The sequence below is a fragment of the Pithys albifrons genome, chromosome 9, assembly GCF_047495875.1.
Source record: "Pithys albifrons albifrons isolate INPA30051 chromosome 9, PitAlb_v1, whole genome shotgun sequence".
NCBI classification, from domain to species: Eukaryota; Metazoa; Chordata; class Aves; order Passeriformes; family Thamnophilidae; genus Pithys; species Pithys albifrons.
Genome location: NC_092466.1, coordinates 30,223,880 through 30,246,409, shown reverse-complemented (window position 1 = coordinate 30,246,409; position 22,530 = coordinate 30,223,880). Strand labels below are relative to the sequence as shown.

The window sequence follows — 22,530 nt, the reverse complement described above, 5'->3', positions numbered from 1 at the left end:
AGAGAGATGCTAAAACAAGGAACAGTGCAGGACTGAGTTACAGAAGATAAAACATAAAAGGAACCACAAGAGAGGAGACAGAAGAGGAATGAATGTCATGCTAGACAAGTGTTACATCCCATCAGTCAATAAAGGTTGGAGACTTCTGTCTTAAAGAAATTAAATCCTCCCTTTTTCTTATGCTAAAATAAAATAAAATTAAAGCCCACAACTTGAGAGATGCACATTCTGGTGACATATGAGAAAGATGCATATGAGATCTTCAAAGCAAAATTTCTCACTGGCAGCCACGGAGATTTGGCCACCTAATATCCTTAAGCCCTTTGTAGAATGCAATGCTAAAAATTACCACATTAGACCAAAAAGGAAACTCAGTCTGGTCACTACAAAGACAAGTTCATCTCCTGTCTTAGACAGGCAAAAAAACGTTTGGCTGCATTTAAAGGCAGTGCCTTCTGTGAAGTATTATGTTTAAGTTACTAGTATTGTATTTATTATAACAGCAGAAGTGACATAAAGCTCTAGAAAACATGGAACTGAGTTTAACTAGAGCAGTTAAACTTGAAAGTGAAGATCATGTTGAAAACTGCATAGATCATTGCTGCATCAACTTTTTGTCCTGTTTTACCATTCCAACCCAGGCAGCTTTAAGTGCCAAGATTTTATTTTTTTCCTGAAACAGATTTGGAATTATTCCATGAAAACCTCAACTGCATGTTGTAATGAAACAGCTTCATTAGGGAAAACCCGGTGTTATGCCACATGCCCTGATAACAGCAGTTATCAAATGAACAAAACAAATCCAGAGAACTCACAAGTACTGTAGCTGTAAATATGTGCATTCCAGTTGCAAAAATACTTGGGTTACATAACATACAAAGAAAATTCAGCCTGGAGATGACTCAGAGTTCATGGTCTCTGCAGAATTACACCTCTGCTTAGGCTTCCCTTGTTTTCATATCAAGTGAGTGATGGGTGAGCACCAATCAGTGCTTTCTTCACCTTGAGGGATCAACTGACCAAAGGGAACAGACATATTTGGCATCAAGGCTTAATTCCCCCAGCACAATCTCAGTCTTCTCAAAATGAGGGAAACCCGAAGAAATTGTCTTTCTACAGCTTCCCTTCCTTCCCTTTCCCCCAGGAGAAATGGTAATGTTTACAAGTCAAAATATGTAAGCTATTCTCAGTGGAGAACAAACAGAAGATGACAAGACACTGGAAGACACCAACAAAACAAATAAGACTGTACCACGACCCTGAAAAATTGGCTCTAGTTGCAAATTATTGGGCCTCCAAGAAAAAAAAAAGTCTAGCTGTAATGCAGCTGGAAGACAAGCTTTTGGCTTCCTTTATTCCAGCTTGAAAAGTTTATAGTTTAAGCACTTTGGGGAGTTTTTACATTCAGACAGCAAGAAATTTTTTTCTTATGTTGTAGTTTTTTTAGCTGATTTTGGATGGAAACTGGAATACCCTGAATGCAAAAAAATCAACCAACCAAAACTCCTCCAAAGCCCCAAAGTATTTCAGAACTCAAAGGAAGTATTTTACAGGCAGTAAGTGAACAAGAACAATGTATCTAACAGACCTATCTGCATTTAAACCAAGCACAATAAATCACGGCACTATTATTTACAGTTACTGTCAGTAAATTACCTACTTCTGACCTTCCCACCCTTGGGATTTGTGCATCTTGGCCTCTTCTCCCTCAGTTCTTATTCACAAAGGAAAATTTGGTCAATTTGGTCAGACACAAACCTACATCAACCAGTGGATTTCTGCAACTGGTTTTCTCAACTTTAGCTCAACACGCAGCTCATTCCAACTAAAATGACAAAAGAAACCCTCAAAACTGTCAAAGTATCTGTCAAAAAAAATCTAGTTTGTATTTCGTCAATGAAAAACCTTCTCTTTCAGGGTGAAGAATTGGCTTCTTCAGTTTAATACAACAGAACATGCAAATACTATTTCAAAACAGAGTACTTAGACAATGAATAAGCACAGGTGTTAAAAATCTTATAAACACATTCAAATTATATCTTCAGAACAGGTCTGTGTTTGTATTACTCTGTATAAGAACATGTATTTATTTTAAATACACAATACTGGGTTTTGTAGATACCCTTAGTTTTTCATGCAATTAAAACCCCTAGAAAGGAATGACACTGTATACCCACGGGTGGTTCTTATTTCTTTGCCCACATCATGTTTTGAACAGCTGAATTCTGGTCTTCCAAGTTTGCCTACATTTTCCTCTGTGCAGGTTGAAAACAAACAGAAGCAGCAGGTTCAGAACAACAGCATCAATGATGTTTACAATTAAACATTTGCAGTATTGCAAAAGTGCCTTATTTTCTACTGTCAAACAATGGAAATCCTGAGGGAGCACCTAAATTCTGTGCTACTGGGAGTATTTCAAACTCTGCTCCATTTCCTGTCAGCAGACTGCAAACCCTGTCCATGAGCTGCTGACAAATGCTGACAGCTGAACATCTCCTCTGCAGCCTTTAGCAGAACAGCTGAGTAAATTATACAAAAGAAAATTATGCTGAATAACTCCAGGTGTTCATGTCCATGAAAATAAAAGTCTTTAATGTCTCTGAGACGGCATAAAACATAATGATGGATGAGAAATGGGGAACTGAGCTGTGATTCTTCTGACAACCCTTCTAAAAGGGCTCCAGTTCCCTCTGGGGCACTGGGGGAAGGTCTTTCTCCTTCAGCAGGTTAAGTGACAAAGCAAAAAGTAATACAGGGAAAAATATTTCCATTCTTCCAGATCTTGGTTTTCACTCAAACTTTCTCTGAGTGCAGACAAAAAAAATCACCACAGACAGTCAAGACAGGGCCTAAGCTACATTCTGAACTACCTTTGGAGCCATGCTCATGCCATTCCCAGCCTTACACATACACATCTCACAGAGAACATTTCTCAGTAAAAAATCATTTTCTAACAAGACAAAAAAAGGAATAACCATCAGAGAAATGATTCCTCTGAGCAGAACGAAGTTTAAAACTGAAAAGAGCTCAATGCAGTGCTAGTCCAATAAGTCAAGGGAAAAAGAAAAGGGGAAGAGGAGAAAACTAATGTGAATTAGAAATTCACTGAAGTATGAGACAAAATGTAGATGGCTGAGCTACATCAGCAACCCTCCCTCCCTTCAAAAAAACCAAAATTGCAAGGATGGAGTTCTCCATCAGGCAGTTATTGGGGAGGGATGGAAAATGCAGGATAGACTCCATTGATTTATATGTCATGAGCCTATCTTGGAGCAGCACCTCTAGAGAACTACTATATTCAAATTTCCCTCCTGTCCCTGATGAAAGACAAAAACTATAAAGTACTTGGAGCCAGAAATAATCTGCAACATACACTACTAGGAAAGAAGTGCTTTATAGTGTAGTTGAGTTCAGTTAAAAAGTGCTGCAAAGGAGAAAATCCCATGTGTGAGGACAGGACAAGGAGAGAGAGGATTAGAAAAAGTCCTATTTGCATAAAGGTCATGAGAATAGAAATTCTTTAAGTAGGTGTTTGGTAATTTTGTTTTGAAATTGAAACTCCACCAAGTGAAAGAAAACACAGCAATTCTTTAGAGATGCCAACAGGTAACTGACTCTATGGAGAGTAACTTGTGCCCAATCAACACTCCACAGCTGCTGAAAGGAGGGTGAGGATCAATTTGTTACATCAATGTATCCATCCTTATTTCCCCATCTGGGAAAGCCATTTTTCTTAGATATAAAAACTTTTCCCACCAATTTTATAGGAGAGAAAGATGAGAGTCATTGTGCAAGACAGCAGGGGGAAAAAAAAGAATAAACACAGGAATAACAATAATAAAAACAGTACCATGATAATGGCCTTTCAAAAAATGTTTCCATAAACATGGAGTATTAATGAGACAAAAACCACAAAAAGTGAAGGGCAACTCAGAAGGTATTTTTGAATCAAACAGAATAGGAACAGCACAAGCTTGCTTCCTGAACACAGCTTTATGAACCATAATGAAAGCTGGGGTTCTACAAAGAATATTTACAAGTTTTGAGTTCCAGTTGATCAGCAATTTTAATTTGGACAATGAAAATATTTTTATACGAAGGAAGAGACGGGGACAAAATCACTTCAACATAAACATAGTCACAGTTTTGATACTTGTAATTAACAACAGTATCAAGCAAAGGGATTTGTTAGCCAATTTACTTACTCTCATCCAAAAAAGATGCCTAAATTCAGTATTGAAGATTTCACTGACAAAAACTTTTGAACGTCGAAACAAACATTTCAGAAAATGAAACCATTCCATGTTCAGCCTAATTCACTATTAACCAAACAAATGGATACATGACAATTTTAAAATCAGACCTCAGATAACTACTCAGAACACACACAGATTTTGCCAGTCTCTGGCAAAATACTCACTTGGCTTCACAGACTTGGAATCTTCTTGCTGTCACAGAAGCCCCCTCAGTTTGTATACAGTTACAACTGTATAAACAAGCTTATTCTCATAGTTTGAGTCATGGAATATAATTGGCATGAAAATTAAAGAAAAATACATTTCTAGGTGAGCAGGAGAAGACCTGAACTGAAGAGCCACAGCAGACAAGAAAAATTCTACATGATCTGATACTTATTTTTTCTCCTTCCAATGCAGAAGGGGTGATATAGCAGAACTTGAGGGGATGCCTAATCCCTGAACATGAGTTTTGGCACCAAGAACAGAGCAATGGGTGTAGCTGGGACTAGAAAAAGTATTATATTTAATGGTTTGTTATTTTGGGGGGGTTGGGGGGGAGGAGGAAGAGAAAGCAAGGGAAGAACAAGGGTGGGAAGAAAGAAAGACAAAAAGAAGCTGTGTGAAGTCACTCAGGAACTGACAGTGCAAATGCAGCTTCCAAAACATCAAGGGTTTGGCAGGGAAATATGAGGAATGAAACAAGTTAAAGAAGAAATGACAAAAATTAGCCCAAAGCTTGGGGCAAGCACATAGCTCTTGTGGAAATCTGGCCAACATTTTGGATTCAGCTACAGATTTGCATCCCAAGCCCTGTTGTCCAAACTAGAACTCACTGTTTGTCACAATACTTTAAAGAGAGGGTACTAACACCACCTTCCTGCAGGTAAGGGCAAGAGGCTGTTCCTGAGAGGAGCAGTGGCAATGACCTCCAGCCTCCCACACACTCCAGACTACACCACCATCCAGAGTCTGCAGTTTGTGCTCCTGTGAGGCAGAAAAGCCACATCTCATGCACAGGGGCATCAGAGCCAGAAGTATAGAAAATGGAAAATTCTTTCCTAAGTTTGCTCTTAGATTGTTAATACTGATAGGATATATGTAAGTGTAAACTGCTTCAAACACAATGAAACGATGCACAGGGAGGACAAGAATCAGCTCCAGTTCTGTGTCTGTACAGAAGGACCATTACAACAACAAGTGCATGACATGACTGCATGTGTCTTTTGTAGTACAGGGATACTTCATTCTCCTATTTTATATTTCAGCAGCCAAAAACCCTAAACACATTTTTAAAAAACTATCTGTAGGGCACTACTTGGCCAGTCCTTCTCTAATTTCACCTCTCTTGAAAAATATTGAAAATATTTTAGACACTACCCTGTGGAATATGGATTAAGTTCCACACTGCCAGGTTTTTGTTCATGCTTCCACTCCAAGTCATTTGTTTCAATACTGCAGGAAATTGAACTTCACATGCTCAATTGTCTGTCTTTGTTAAACTGATTTTTATTTCAAGTTTTCATTAAATGCTAAAGTAACTTTATCAAAAAGGCATTAAAATGGGTTTGAATTTTCCAACTTATCTACACTGACATATAAAAAGGGAACAGAAAGCAAATGTGCCTGTTTCCCATTTGCACACTGCTACACAGCTCCATGGTAAGCTAAGAAAAATACCAACATGCTCCCCTTCAACTTCTCATGACCAATAATTTTGTGGTCTCCATTTACAGACTTTGAGACTTCCACCAAGCAGCAAACAGGCTGTTTGTTGTCAAGGACTATATCCTAGCCCAGACTGACTCTTAACAAATTTGCCATCTTCACATGATATTCACAATTATTCCTAAAGACTTAATTGAGAATTAAAGCAAGCCCCTGTGTATCAGCTGATAATACTTAAAAATAATAATGAACAAATTAAATATAAAAGCTATAAAGGCAGCAGAGTAAAAAACCATCAGGTTTGCAACTCAAACTTTCAGGCTATACATAAAAACTCTAAATCCCCAAAGAGGGAATTGGGAAAGCTACCTATGTGGATATGGCTTTGGAATTTATATAGTTTCCTTTTTCAGCAAGGGATTTTTAGCCTAGAAGGGACAAGAACACATACATGTATGCAGACACACACACTGCATCTTTTTTTAACCTTCACTTCACCTGACATGAACTGAGATCATTCTTAAAACTCAGGTTGTGTTAAAGCCAATACTGCAGTATTGTTGCTGCCCAAAACTGCACTAAATGAACCCTCTGCAACAATAACATTTACAAACTTTGTACTTAATTTACAAACACAGAAAATAGGGATTTAAGCGAGAATAAAACTCTATCAATCACATGCCCCTACCTGTGGAGAAACATTATACTCCTTCCTTTAGTTGACTTGAACATTCTGTTTACCCTCAGTGGAAATATTAGCCAAAGGTCAGTGGTAATACTTTTACATTAAATAAAAGACCAAAAGTACAGTAAAATCTCAGAGGGTTTATTCAAGCATGCAAAGAAATTAGCTATAAATGTATCTGTGTGTACAGCATTTATGAATTCTACACAGGCAATAGGAAAAAGAGGGAATTCCAATAGTGTTCCTTAAAAATGAAGCCCCCACAGAACACAGTTATAAACACCAAGATGTACCCAACTCTCCTCTTGAAAAGCACAATCAGCAAGTCTCCCCCATTTCTGCGGACTGAAATCCCTTCTCTATTTTAAGGGAGGTTTTAACTCTCAGAAAGAAAATCTTTAAGCATCTCATTTGAGACTGTGGTGACAAATTGCTCCTTTGTTGCTTTACCATGCAAGAGATCTTGCACTAAGTGCTAAATATAGCAATACTGTGGGATAAAATTGAACTTTCTCAACTAAAACTCTGATTTGATTGGAGCTCAGACTGAGCTCCCAGCAGTGATACAAAGTCACACAGCATAACACCATGGGATCAAGACCTCCACTCTTTCTGGCCAGGGGAGTTACTCATAAGCAACTACCTGTCAAGGACAGTTGTTTTAGGACTTCCACCTGCAGTGGGCACTTCAAAGATGAGGTCATCAGGGAACGTTTTCGCATTGCAGACCAACTCTCAAGATGGTGCCCATTGTACCAGAACCAGAACAGAAGAAATAAGGATGAAATGAAAAGGAAAAAAACCTTGCAATTACTCCATTACCCTGACAGATGGTTGCTACACTGGGGACATGATAAATGCAGCTTTGCACAAAAATGAAGCCTTCCCACCACTTACTTAGCTGTGCCTGAACTAAGCAAAAAGTTAAGTAAGCATTCTTGATTTACCTTTTCAGAGAAACCGATCCAACCCAAATAAGTCTCCTTTTCACTGGGTGTGGTTTGGCCAAAGGGGATGCAGATGTCTCAATCTTGAGCTGTCCTGCAAATGCTGAGGGCCACTGACATTCTCTGGGCTCTCTAATCCATGCTGCCCTCTCCAAGCACTCATTTCCTCTTCCCAGGAAGCGAACTGAGAGGAAGCTTCCCATAAATCAGAAGAGCATGCCAGCATTCCCAGCCCAGCCCAGGGTGTTCTCAGACAATTCTGGAAATGTATGGCCTTAATATATCCTTGTCACATGCCATGAGCCAAACTCTACATCAAGAGGGTTTTTTTAACACTAACGCACTTACTGATTTCTGCCCAGAAAAGGGGTAATGTGTGGAACCAGTTTCTGCAGTTCAAAACTGGTCCTGTGGTTGAAACAGAGACAAACCCCATGATGATAATGTATAAGCACCTGTCTCACCAGCAAGATAAATGACATGGGAAGAAACAGACAACTGAGTGGTTGGCATCAGAAATGGGAATATGGCCTTAGGGAGACTGTTGTTATAAATAGGCAGCTTGAGAAAAGTCATGGATGAAGACACATGGAAAACCCTTCAGAACTCACTGCTGAACATGGATAATCATTAGCTTGAGACATCTTAGTCTCAGGTCAATGATTAATATTTTTAATGCCTGAAAATGCCCTAAGCCACCCACATTTGACGGTCTAGGAAAGTTTCATGTTCAGAGATTAAAAAGAAAAGACTGATCAACTTTCACCTGAGCTACTGCAAACAGAAAAGCAACTTTTAACTAGATTTATTTGTATCAGAAAATACTAGCTATACTTAGAAAAGCATTCACATATACACCAACACTGTATCAATATATTCACACATAAGAACTCTGCAAAAGTTAAATTTGACCCAGATCAGCATAACAGATATTTTTCAAAGATACAAGAGAAAATACAGCATGGTGCAAATCAAGATCTTTTACAGTCTCAGATAAGCAAACAGGGCCTGAGGGAAGCAGCTTCCTTCTTGCCAGAGCCTCCTATACAAATAAAAGGTAATGCACATTCATTAGTAACTACTGCATATAAAAGAGCTTAACAGAAATGTCATAAAAAAGGAAGTTACACATATCTACTTTTCACATCTTTAAATAATTGCAGGGGGGGTTTGTCTTTGGCTTTTTGTTTGTGCTTTTTTGTTTGTTAGTTTTTCTGGGATTTCTTTAACCTCTTGCTATTACTGTTTCCAAATACCTGCACTGCAAGAGCAACTGGTTTTAAAGGATAGCACCACACAGTGCTTCCAAAACGGCTTCAGTATCTTTTAAGGTGCTAATTATTTAATAAAACTCGAACCTACAGTTTGAACACATCACATGTAAGGACAGGAATAAAAAAAAAATCCCCCAAACCTCCTAATCCTCCTTTACACTTCTCAACTCCCAATAATGAACAGAATCTATGTTGGTACACACATGCAACATTCACCCAATTGCAACTTGATACTTCCAAGCACATTTACACCCCCTTCAGGGAATAAACAGAGTCTGCAGTCAAGAAAAGCATGAGTATTTAAACACCCTTTGCCTAAATCCAGAGATCTTAAAAACCCCTATTTGATTAAGGAAAAAAAATCAAAAACAAACAACAAAACAAACTGTAAAATAAGCTCAAACATTCAGAAATGATAAAACCCACAGGTTAGAGCTGGTTGGTAGCATAATGTGCTTCCCAAAAAATCAAGCTCTGCAAATGCACTCTTGAAAGCCAGGAAGGGAAGAGCTGAGGAGCCCCTTCAGGAATACTCCAAAAGCCCACAACTAACACGTACACACTGAATTATGCTGAGTTGCAGAGCTTAAACCGGACCTGGAGTCAAGCACTTGGGCAGAGCACCAGGTGTGCATCACTTCCAGTCACCACCTTCTGAGTGTGCAGTCCCACGTGAGCCCAAGAACTCCACCCAAACTCTACTGAACCCACAGCCTTCGCCTGTTACCCACCCTGCTGCTCACAGTGCCATGATAAAGCTTGAGGGGCACTCTTGTCCCAAGAAATTTCAAAATGCAAGTTTATCAGCAGCACTAAGATTGCCAAGCATTTAAGAAAAAATCCCCAAACTCTTGATGATGCAACAGCCAAAAGCAAACTGAAATGATGCATTAAATTCCTCTCTGTCCACACAGCCAACCCTCATCTGTTTTGGATTATGAAGTCTTCAGGGCAGAGACTCACCACCTTCTTACATTTTATATAAGAGTGCCATGCATATCTATAATGCTACATAAATTATATGTTCCTTGGAACTACGTCCTGGCTTTGTCTGGGAAAAGGCATTACCTGCCTATGAGGCGTGAACCAGATGTTGTGGAACTTAATGGAAAAAATCCACCATCAACTGAAAACGGGCTTTGAATCAAGAATAAGTTATAACTTCATATTATGTATTCAGCTCACAGAATAAATTAGAACAATCTAGAGAGCAAGGTCCACAAAGATTTTTTACATAAATGGTATGTAACACAACAGCAAACCAAGCCATGTTTATTTAAGATTACCTGTCACTGAACTGGAGATCTGAGAGCTCGAGAGAGAATACTATCCCATTATTGACTTATTTCTTGTTAAATTATTAGCAGCTCCCCAATGGTTTTCGAAAAATTCAGATTAGATGATGTTACGTTTTCCCTCATTTGAAGCAATAGGAAAACTTAGAAATATTGGAAGAAAGTATGATGAAGTTTTCAGATTTTCAAAAGTGACACTACCAGAAGATATTCATCTGCTTTTGACTTCATTTTGGGAGCAGAGGAAGGGGCACTTTGTTACTTGATCTTCCCTGCCATGACAAGGATGAAATATTAGCTGAATTTAGCCCTTGCAGCCAAAAACTGAGACTTATTCTGTAACTCCACCAGCAACTGCATTAGACATGCCTGTTTCTGCTAAAGTGCTCAGTGAAATAACAATTTCGATGTCAAAACACATTATTACTAAACTCTGAAAGCTAAAAGCTGATAGGACCAATTCACATCCAATGAGAGTCTGCTTGATTATGGAAACCCAAGAAAGTAATCCTGCTTTTCCACATGTTTAAAGACCAGCAAAAGACTACTTAGCACCAAACCTTTGTCTGGTTGGGAAACAACTTCCTTTAAAAGCTTACAGATTCACTAGGGCAGACACTACATAGGTTAACAATCCAGGCTGAGTCCATGACTTCAGAGAGCATGTGAGCAACTTCTGCTTCTCCTGAGACAAGCTAATGAAGAACTGAGCACTGTCCCCATTGACAGGCAGAGAGCAAGGCCCAGCAGCCACTTGCAGAGCTATATGCCAGCAGCCACCACTGCTCTACTCCCCCCAGTACCAGCATCCTCTCTCCTTCCTCTTGGGCTGCGTGTCTTGACACATCACCTTCTCAAACCTTTGCCTTGTTACTGGGCATTTCAACATTTCATATGAAACTTCTTTCACCTCTCACAGCACTTCACCCAACAGTTGACCCCATACACTGAGAGTAGGTAGTCAGAAAACACTACACATGGCGTTATTGATACAAATTATACCCTCAAGTTCTTGATGTGTCTCTTAAATGTTGCACTTCCCCCCCCCTCCCTGCTCCACCCAAAGGCCTGACAGTATTGTCCTGAAGCCTCATTTTCAAAGCTGCTTTAAAAAATGCATTTGCTATAGCTTTGAATTCCTCTCAAGTTTCTGGAAGTATCTCACTGCCTCACTTTGCAATGTGTTCCTAATGCTACAAATCACTTTCTTCCGCACTACACAACCTGAAACACACGAAGAGATTCTTCATTTTACCTCCAGATACTCTGCCTTATTCATTTCACATGAGAAAGGAAAAAGTTTAGGTCGGATTAAAGGAAATTGCACAGACAGACAGTGAGTAAGCTATGAGCAACTGTCCAAAGATTTCTTCCAACAAAAGAGAACTCAAAGAAGATAGTTTCCATCTGGCTTTATTAGCTGTACTACTGTATATATGTACTTAGAAACTTCAGAAACACTGTAGAGTCCATGAGACTAAGAAGGCAGCCAGTCAAAATGAAGCAGCTTTAACCTATTGCACACACTACTATGGCTTAGCTTTGTTACAGCAAGTAAAAGAAAACATGCATTTTGATAAAATCCTAAGGAAGAACTATTGACACATTTTCCTCTGTGCACACTAACATTAGAGAGTTAAACACAAGCACCACTTATGGAAAAACAACATTCGTTGTCAGTCAAGAGCAACAAATCTGAAGGCTTCTATAAAATGCTCCCTAAAACAAACATTTTGGTAGTATAAAGCCTTCATCAAGGCATATGACAACCACGTCCAGGAGAAAGTGTTCTTTCACATTGAAAGAGACCTTTTGGAAGTACCATTTATAAACATAATGAAAACATGAAAAATACAGCAAATTAACAGACAGCAAGTCAACAAGGAGTTTTAAGGTATTTCAGTATAAAGCATCAAAATCTACACTGTCTTCTCTGTAGTACAGAAAGACAAATCAGCTCATTGTTTTTATTAGCCTGCAGTATGCAGATCTTCACCACCAATTTGTAAATAATATTTTGCACACTATTCTTGAAAAACACCCAAACAACAACAAACCAATACCATGCTGCTTTGTAAAAGTTATTTCCAAGTCATTACTCCTGACCATGTTTCTCTTTGTAGTTTAGTTGCTGCAGGACTACTTTTCCCAGTCCTTCCGTGTCTCTGTCTGACCACAAACTTTATTTAATCACTTTGTGGATTGTGCATTTCTTTCTTAAAAGGCCTTTGCATTTCTCAACCAAATATTTATGCTTTCAACAATATCACAATATGCTGCAAGTCAGTTTTTCAATAACAGGATGTAGCATTTTATCCAGACATTAAACCCTTAAGACCACCTCACAACAACTTCTGGATTAACCCACTGCTATTAAGAAAAACAAATGCTTGTATTTTGACATTATCACTTAAAGAACTGATAAAACTGTTAAATCATTAAAAAAATGTTGTGCATGGATGACGGTACCATATACCAAAGAACCTGTTTCTCATCACATTCCATGTCTGGCTGGCAGCAAGTACACACTTGAAACGACAAAAACATTTTTAAAAATTTGATCCCTTCAGTAACTGCACATGAAGTTTAATTAGTTGACTCATGAGTGAGCAGTGGGTATAGTTTTTCCTCTAGTCAGCTGCTGTTATAGAGCTAAAATATCTTACCTTCTGAAAAAAGTCTTCCCCACTTTTCCCTTTGCCTTCTGCAGCAGCTGTAAAACAAAAGTGGGATCTGGTTACTAAATGTACAGGAGAAAGTTTACAGGCTTGCACACAGAAATGCTCAATGAGTACCTGATATTCTGTGTAATTTTTCTCATGCAATAACCATTTGTCAACAACTGATTAACAACCAGATCAATCTTTTGCAAGTCACTTGCTGAGTCCAAACAGATGTTTGCATTTGCATACTAAAGCTCTAACACTGATACATATTTTAGTTGCAGAGTACACATGGAGCAAGTATAACAATTTAGTCACACTACATATTTTGCCATGCAATTCTACCAACAGCAGGATCAAAACAGAGCTAGGAGGGCACATGACTTGTTACACCAAGACCAAAAATTAGAACCAAACCAAGAAATCTGGCAAGTCAGAATCATGTAAATAAAAAACTTTTCCTCTCTTCTGCTACTTTTTACATTGAAACATACAGCTACTGCCATTTGATTTATTGAGACTGAGAAAGTGCCAAAACCCCTAAACATTTCTTAGTGCTGCTCAATATTGTGCTCACAACACAACAACAGAACAAAACATTGTTTTACAACATGGAATTGGAAGCTCACAAGAAGCTATTGCATTATTCAGTGACTTGAAGAGCAAGACCTGTGTTAGGGCCTGGATTATCTCCCACATGTATTTAAACTCATAACCATAAATTTAGATAATGTAAATGATTGCACTTAAAAGGATACAACTGTTTGCATAAAGCTTGTGTTGTAGCTTATCCCTGTTGCAACCCAAGGCTTAGTGACCAGTTCAAAATGCATCAGCTCAAATAGACTATGAAGAGGATAATTTCCTTTTCCCTGAAGAAAGAGATGCCCCCAGAGTAGAGACTACTGAGAAAGCTTATCATCACAATTTTCTGTATTTCCCATGTACAAAACAAACCTCTAGCTCACCCCATCACTGACTTCAAAACAGGTTTCAGCTACTTAGTTCTCTCTACTCTTCCAATTACACAAGCAACTCCAAACTCTTAAGCTAATGTTAACTCAGCTCTAACACAATTTAATAAATGCAAATGAGCAGACACAGGCTAGAGGCATGACTTTTCCTACCCAGAGAAAGCAACGTCACTACGTTGGAAACAGGCTCCTCAAAATATTAATAACACTCATATACCATGGAGGGAGTGTACACCAGGAAGTTTTCTCTAACACAGGTCAGAAGTTCATGTTATTTAACTCAAGTGTAGCCAGAGCAGAGCCAGCAAATGAAGCCTGTCCAGAGTCATCTTGCTGCAGAGCAATTCCAGACTCCCCAGTTCCACAAATCTCAGAAAATAATTCCCTCTTCTCCTCTGAACCCCTAAGTGCCTGGGTAAGAAAAGTGGTGCAAGTGTCACCAGAACACGGTTTCCTGGAGGCAGAGAAAACAATAAGGGAAGATTTCAGTTTTTCAGATTTACAAGCTACCAGTATTAGCAGAAAAACACAACTTTCTTGAGGCAACCACTTCACAGATGCATGTTGCTTTACAAGTTTTCCATTAACTCAGGAATAGCTACGCAAAGCTTTTGGGAACTGTGCACCACCACACTACTTCAAGTGAAACATGGGACCAAGATGCTTCTAATCAGAGGGTACAGGAGACAGACTGAAAAGGAGAACATGACAGATGTAAGGCTGAAGTTGCAGTTTTGACAATAGACAGATTTTTGTTCCAGCTGTAAATGCAATGATTTCTAAACTGAATACAAACAAGAGATGGCTTAGATAATAGCAGTGATGCTCTGCAGGGCATTGAAGTAGAATGCTGACAAAGTGAATTCCAAGCTTTTTATTGTAGGTTTATTTTTAATCTGAATCATTCTGGTGACTTGATTTACAGCTCAACCCCACCAACAACTGATGGCACAACAGATAGAATCCAACAAGCACAGACAAAGTAAGAAAGACGAGGGAATGAAAATATCCCAAACTGGGTACACAGAAAAAAACCCACAACAGTACAGACAATAGTGAAGTTGGAGCAAATGGCACATTAGAAACATCTTTAGTTAATAACTAGTGGGTTTAGTTGTTACACCATGCTATTCATGCATACTTTTCAGCACATAAGATACTTTATGATAAACCATTTGCCAGGTCTCATATCTATGAAAAGGAAGAGGAGACTGAACGGTGGGTTTTGGAAAGACTGAAGGTCTGTACCTCAAAGCAGTGCTTTACATGGTAAGAGACATGCTGGAATATGTTGGCATTTTGTCATCTCACATCCAAGATGCAGCCCAATTCAATGCATGAAGAGTTATGCCTGATCATTTTTCATTTGAATATCTTTGTCTATTAAGGTGACTTAGTCATTACCATCTCCATTGTGCATTGAATAAAAAAGTGCTTGGAACTGTGGCTTAAATCACTGAGAAAAGTGAAATACTTAGGAAAGTATTTCACTACAAAAGAAAAAAAAAAGCTTAAAATTTGAACATAAAATATATGAAGAAACATTATGTTTCCTTTTAGGTTAGCTATTTTCCAGCTATTGCCTCCTTTTGCCCTCCTTCCTTTTGATATAACTCTTTGTACAAATTATATTGATTTACTTTTTAATTTTACTGACTTTGCAAAATTTTCTTTATCTTTACGAGGAGAAATTACAGTTAAGAAAATTTAAGTTTCATCAGTAGTTTATGAATTTTGTGATGCAAACCACACTTGCATACAATGCACACACACACAATTGCATATCTATGTTTACTCCCAATGCAAGTATCTAAATTTAAGAAAGCTTCCAACCTGTGTGTGGAACAGTATCCATGTGGAACTCTCTTGCAGCCTTTCTTCCTCTCCAAAATAGGCAAAGGCAGCTCTAGCACTTCTGAAAACAGTAAAAGTAGCCAAAAGCAAGGGGAAAGTTATCCCTTTGTTTTATAATTGAGAGGCTAAATGGATTTTGTTCCACAAGACAAAGGCAGCATCTTTTGCAGGGACATGAGCAAGAGAAGCATTCCAGAGTTATGAAATTTATGCAGAAGTCATTAAAAGTGCAAGCCACTTACAGTGCTCACTGCAAGCAGCTGCAGTTCAGTAAGCCATTGAGGCTTACCTCAAATCAGATAAACTGAGATAAAAGCCAACTTTAATTCGTGTTTAGGAAAAAAACTCTGCTAGGTCATCACATCCCAAGATCAACTTCATTCTAAACAAATCTTGAGGGTATTAACCTTGACTCTGAAAATAAGCTTCATCTTTGAAATGCCATATTGAGAAGCTTCCAAAATTTACATCTGATGGATGCACCCCAACAGATGATTTTAGTAATCTTACTAATATTAATTACAATTTTAGTATGAGCCAAGCATTTTTTCAAGAGGCACTAAGTTTCCAAGTTCTGAAACACCCAAGAAAACAAGCCTTTTGCAGGAGGCAGAGGGGGCAGCAGAGCTGGACCTGTGCTGCCATGGAAGGCACGACACAGCACAACTCATCATTAAATTTGAAACAGCTTGCAGATTTTAATAGACAAAGTTGTGCATTTCCTGACTATGTAAATTAATGATTCTCAAAATTAATGATTTCAAACTGCCACACTAGTAACAAACAACACTAAGAAGCGACACTTAAGTTACCATTTCTAACCCTGATCTGGGCAATATGATGCCCACAAGTACAGCTATCTAATGTCTTGTTCAATTCCACTTAAAATAGCAATTAAAACACTTTTCAAGCTTTCTTCCTATAGATGCAGATCACCAGAGCCCCACTGTCATCAGCCTCTGTGATAATGTTTTAAAAGACAAGTCCAAGTAGTTACTTGCAGGAGACAGACAGAACTTTGTTTTATAGGAACCTTCTCAGCAACCAAAAGCAAAGCCTGTGCTGCTCTCCCTCATTTGATGGCACAGCTTCCTGTGCAGCCACGGCAGGGAGCAGGTCTAGCTTTGTGTCTGGTAGAGAGAAATAGTATTTCCTGGAAGAGCCCCTTGGTCTCCCTGGGCTGGAAAGGGCAGAGGGATGAAGATCTTTGGTGCCCCTTTGCTGGCAGCTCTGCCACATCCCAGCTGGATGTGCTCAGGCAACCACAGCTTCAGAAGCAGCAGAAGACAAAATCATCTTCTTTGCTAAGTCTTCTCCAGAAGCACAGGCTCAGGAACCTGCAGGACCAGGGACTACAAGCATGAGGCAAAGAGGAGAAGAGCAGTTCCCTTTCTAACAGCTTGTTCTACAGCAAAAGCACTAACAAGGTGATGAAAATGCTGCTTGAAATCAAACAAATGTGCACAAGGACAACTGCTCAGAGTCCATGAAGAGAAACAGGAAGGCACCAGAGCTTTGAGAACGTTCCCACATGAGGCCTGGAAAGCCATGCCTGGGTACCTGCCCCAGGAGACCACTCCACCCTTCTGCCAGTGATCTCTTTCACCAGAGCAGATTTGAGAGAAACCAAAACCCAAATGTTAATTAATACAGTCTACTTGACTTCTGACTGGCAAATTTCTTCTTTTCTGCTAACCTCTGCAACTCAGCAAATATTGTTTTCTTAGAAACAGTATTTATTTTATAGTATTGAATAATTACTTAACCAACCTTCACAAAAACTAGGATTACTTTTACACAAAATTGTAACATTAGTTTCAGAAATCCAGATGAAACCTATGTAAATGTGCATAATAAGCATTTTATATTTTAAGCTATACCCTGTTTATTATAATTTCTTCCATACCATGAAATATTTTATAGTTGGTTTTTGCTTTTCAAGACATATTGGATTGCTGAGGTTTCATCCAATACAAATATAAAACAGTTGAAACAGGTGTTAACTGTTATGGTACCCATGAAGTACACCATTTGTCTACTTACTCAACAAATCATAAAAAAGCCCAATTGTAATTTATGCTATGTTCACATGGAAAATGAATTTGAACATTCAGTTCAAATGTTATTTTAATTATTTAAAAAGTTACAATACAGGTCATACTTTACAGGAACTGAACCCAAGATTCATTTAGAGACTTGACTTAATCAGTGTATTACCATAACTTTGTTGACTCAGACACCAGCTTTGTGTCTTACTTTCCCAACTCTTGGAACTGTTACCCAAATCTCAAGGTAATATATGTTGGTGAATTTTTGTTTATATTGAACAGTGTCAAAACTTCTTCCTGTGTCTGCACTGACAGACCATGTTCTTAAGAGAACAAAAGAAAGCATGTTCTGCTCTTCAGGTCTCAGCTATGATGAAACATCATTCCTTGCACTGAAACACTCTAACAGGGCAGGTAATGAGATGACATTTTACTTTTAGCATGAAACTCTAGAATCATATACTCACAGGTAAGCACACAATTATCCTTTACATTTCCTACCCACTGGATGAGAAAGAATTCCTATCACTTATGTCAAGACCGTTGTCATGTTAATTAGGTATGATTTTTTCTGGAACTGCCATGGGAACATGGGAGCTGTGTAACCAGCTTGATTTTTATTTGGCATTCATTTTTAAATGAAATGGACAGTTATTCACATTGAAAGCCTGAGCTTTTCTTCCAAGTTACCAAGCTGTTATCATACAGAAAGAAACACAACCAAAACCTTCTTTCATTGAACCAGAAACCACCTGACAAAAAGATTATGATTTCCTGTGCACAAAGTCAGACACCAACCCACACATACTCAAAGCTTGCTTATATCAAGCCAAGATAAAGAATTCCACCCCCATGACCACAGAGTTAAGCCAAATTGCTGAAAATATGCCTTTAGGAATAAAAAGATAGAGCACACATTGTTAAGGAAAAAAAAATCTGACCTTAAATTGAATTTGCTGAAATCCAAACAAAATGATTTTCCATTTTTCCTGTAATTGCAAAGCCAGTCTCACTTCCAGTTTTCAGCTTAGGAACTAAGAAGTCAGAAACACAACTCAGCTAAAATGAACAGGTCTGGCAAGAGAAGTAACAAGGGCAAAACAAGCAAAAAATCTGCATGAAAAATAGAATGCAAGAATAATATTTGGCTTTTAAACAAGATTACCTATTTTTTTCACTTTATTATTGAGTACAATAAACTTCATTAAGTAACCTGTTACAGATACCAGTCTCAGGATTTCAGAAGTTTATGTGGTTTTATAGACATATCCAAGTTTTTCAGTCAATGAAGGAAAATCAGACATTAAAACTTTCTTAAACTCGGCTACAGAGCAACCTTTAGGTTTTGAGGATGTTCACCACAGACAGATCAGAGTGAAGCGAAGGGTTCAGAAAAGGGGCCTGAGCCAATGGAGACAAACTCCAAGATTCTTAAGAAGTTACCAGAACATTCAACAACCAGGAAAACCAGCAAAACACACCTGTCTGTGTAGCATGATGACAAATACTAATGAGAAAGTCAGGACCTACATAGTATCTGGAATATTACAGACACTATCCAAGATCTACACATTCTGGGCTCTTGGAATGAAGGTGAAAATAAGCATCAGCTCTTATTAAGAAATCAGGGAAAAAAATTAAGAACAACGCAAACAAAACCATACCCATGATACAAACTTATTTACAAGGGACCATTTTTCTCTGGCAGAGCAGCCAAAGAAGAATTGGAAGAATTTCAGCATGCTTTGTGAATGACAATAAATAGACTGTTTAATATCTGGACATTTTTGGGTGGGTTCCACTGTATCTCCTCCTGTTAGAAGGAACTCAATACGCAACTGCTGAGTTATCCATAAGGAGGCCAGATGTGCTGCTATAACTCCTGACAGACAAAACTAGTGCTGGGAAAAAAGCAGCCTGAGCATGGGATACTTTTACCCTGCTGTTGAAACAGTGTCAATGAGTCCCAGGAGAAGTCCAGTGTCTATGGCCTCTTTTTGGATGACTTTCGAGCTGGATGAAGTTTCCTGGGTCAAGGTCTGTCACCTGAATGTGCTTGTAAGCACAGACAGGTAAGACATCCCCATTCTTCATCCTGCCCTTAAGCCCACATTTACTCTAGAACACAGAATCATGAACACTGTATTAGGCATATTAACTTACTAGAATATTTACTTCTCAATAGCTTTTTACTCCCCTGCATACTATATAATGCATTGTTGATATTAAAATTAAGATGGTTGGCAAATAATGAAAACAAATCAAAAATCAAATTGCATGAAGTTTCACCCATCCATCTTTTGCATAGAATAAAGAGATAAGCAGAACAGCAAAAAGAAAAAGTTTAAAATACATTATCCTTTCTTCCACTACCTCTGCATACATTGCCAAGAAAGAATGCAAGAAAAAAACATATGTACTCTAAAGACTAAAAAGACACTGACTGGGGGCAAATATTTCTTGCGATTGGCTTGTAGTATTAGTAGGGACCTGACAAATTCAGTGACTAATATCATAAGGGAAAAAAACCAACAACCCTCATTGCATTATCCAGAAGGCTACTTGCCTTGTCAAATTTCGCCATCAATATTTTTAGAGTTGCATAACTATAATAGTCCATCTAGAACCAATAATCTCATACATGACAACTGTAAATTTTAGATATCTAATCATTTTTCTCCTTTTGCATAACAAAGTTACCTCTAGGGAAAAAAACTGCCTGCCAAGGCTCTGCCTAGAGAAAGTCGGTTTGTTTATTTATTTTTAGAGAAGTCACAGCTTGAATGTAGGCTGTGAAGCTGAAGCTGCTTTGGGAGCCCCTTTTTCCCTGTTAGAAATCCCTTCTTTCAAAGGCACACATGAGCCTTCCTCATCTACACAACCACAGAACGATTCCTTATGTGATGTGGGGCACAGGCAAGTGTGTGGCACAAGACTGAGGATTTGGGTGAAGATAATGAGGTGGCTGCTTCGCTTCCTGCCAGTTACTCAGGAGAACAAAGCCAGGAACACTGCCTGGCTGTCAGCACCGTGTTACCTGATTGAAACTGCTCTGTGAGCTGCCTCAGACTGACACTTGCTCACTACTAAAGCCACAAACACTCCATCATCCCTGTAAGTGGGTAAAATATTCCTCAAAGCCTCCACATCATCCTTCAGATGCACTGCAGGACTTGTGTTGTTTCCCATAATAGATATACCAGCTGGTATCTCTAAACAAACTTCCTCTTCCTTCATCCAAACTTTTCTCAACTTCTTCAGTTTGATGCTTGCCTTTCTAGAGCCCATTCTCATCTTTCACAGTCAAAAACTAGGCTGAAACCAAAACCTCTTCTCCTTCAGAGTACTCAATTACTCAGCCATAATTTGATAAAGCAATGAGAAAAGAGTTTCTTTGGAAGACACTACACACCAAAGTCAAAGAAGTACTCCAGTTCAAAAATACCTTCAAGATCATTCCCTACATTTCCTTTTAAAAGCCCTTCTGAATTCTTGATTTCCATGAGCAACAGAGATTTAATCAATGGCCCTCCTTCTGGGATCAGCAGAGGGCTCGATGGGAATTCCTCAACTAATAAAAATTCAACTCAAGTTTAACAAGAAAAACAAAACCAAAGGAAGTACAATTTCACTTACGGTTTTCTTGAAAGAAATGCAAGTTTTCCATTTCAAGTTTGTAACCACTGGATTGGTACTGTAAATGGAGAACATCCATGCAAAAAGTGTACACTGCCTCATGGTGGGAAAGGAGCTGAGAACTCAAAGAAAAAGAACTGAAGACAGGGCAACCCAACTGGAGAACTGCTGGTCCTAAAAAATACTGGATATTTTTCTGAAACAAGAACAACTGTAAGAATTCATCAACTCAGACTCATAACTTCAATTACTTCTTGTTTTATCACCAGGATTTGAATAACTTTTAAGATTCTGGATGTACCATACAAAGCCAGAGAACGTGCCTGATGTGTACAAACTGAGGTTTCCTTTGCTTTGTGAAGAGGTTTCTCTCTAAGCACAGAGACCTAACTTCTGATCATTTTCCACCAAAGAATTCCCATACTATCATCACTGGATTTTTAATTACGAGCAATGTTTTTCTTCCATTTTAACCAATGGATGCAGACAGTTTTTTGACAACCTAGCATTGTAGCAGCTGAGTTGAACACCTCATTTCTAGTTCCTCTTGAGACAGAAAGAATTTGCATCTGTGTACTGATAATAATCACTTTTTTACGAGGGAAACTCAAACACTGTTAATTACAATAAGCCAGCTCTAAGATCCATGGTTATTATTATGAGTGAAACCTGATTAAGAAGTTCTGTGAAGTACATTCATGCACTGCAGCTCACCCCAGCACCTTCCCCAATTAAAATATATTGGATATAGAAATAAAAAGGAGAGAGAATGAGTAAGCTTTTCATCTTCATAAAGCATTTTTGCCACCTAAATATGTAACAATAAAGCAGCTGTGACCTCAGCCTTCCTATACTCCTTTGCCAAGATGCTCTTCAGAAAGATGCAAATTGGAGTCACATGCAGAAAGTGTCACCTCTACTGAGAGACGTAAAGGAAAGATGTGGTTTAGCTGTTATTATTTTATTCACAGACTTAGTTCATTGTCTCCCTTCCTTCCAACATGCCTTTCTGCATTTCAATTTTCCAAGAAATTTGGAAGCCCATGGTCAAAGCGACAGGCTGGTCAGAAACAATTTTCATGTTGTATTAATTTGCTCCAACTCCTTTGTAGTCAGGAACTGACAGAAGCAGTTTGCAGCCAGCCGTGAAGTCAGCAAGAACACTCTCCCACATTAAACACAGCTTAGATGTCATCAATTCCCTTGACCCATGATGCAAAGAGTGGTAGTTTTGGAGGAAACAGCTGGAGA

At 38.6% G+C, this 22,530-nt stretch overlaps 1 protein-coding gene across 2 annotated transcripts in view; it reads right to left on the bottom strand.

Annotated features, from left to right (window-relative positions):
* The window catches only part of BICC1 (BicC family RNA binding protein 1), a 104,206-nt gene that overhangs the window by 57,185 nt on the left and 24,491 nt on the right, over positions 1–22,530 (bottom strand). For both annotated transcript variants that reach the window (XM_071563978.1, XM_071563980.1), the window contains exon 2: positions 12,771–12,817. In XM_071563978.1, coding sequence (XP_071420079.1) covers positions 12,771–12,817 — 47 coding nt within the window. The remainder of the gene's footprint in view (positions 1–12,770; positions 12,818–22,530) is intronic.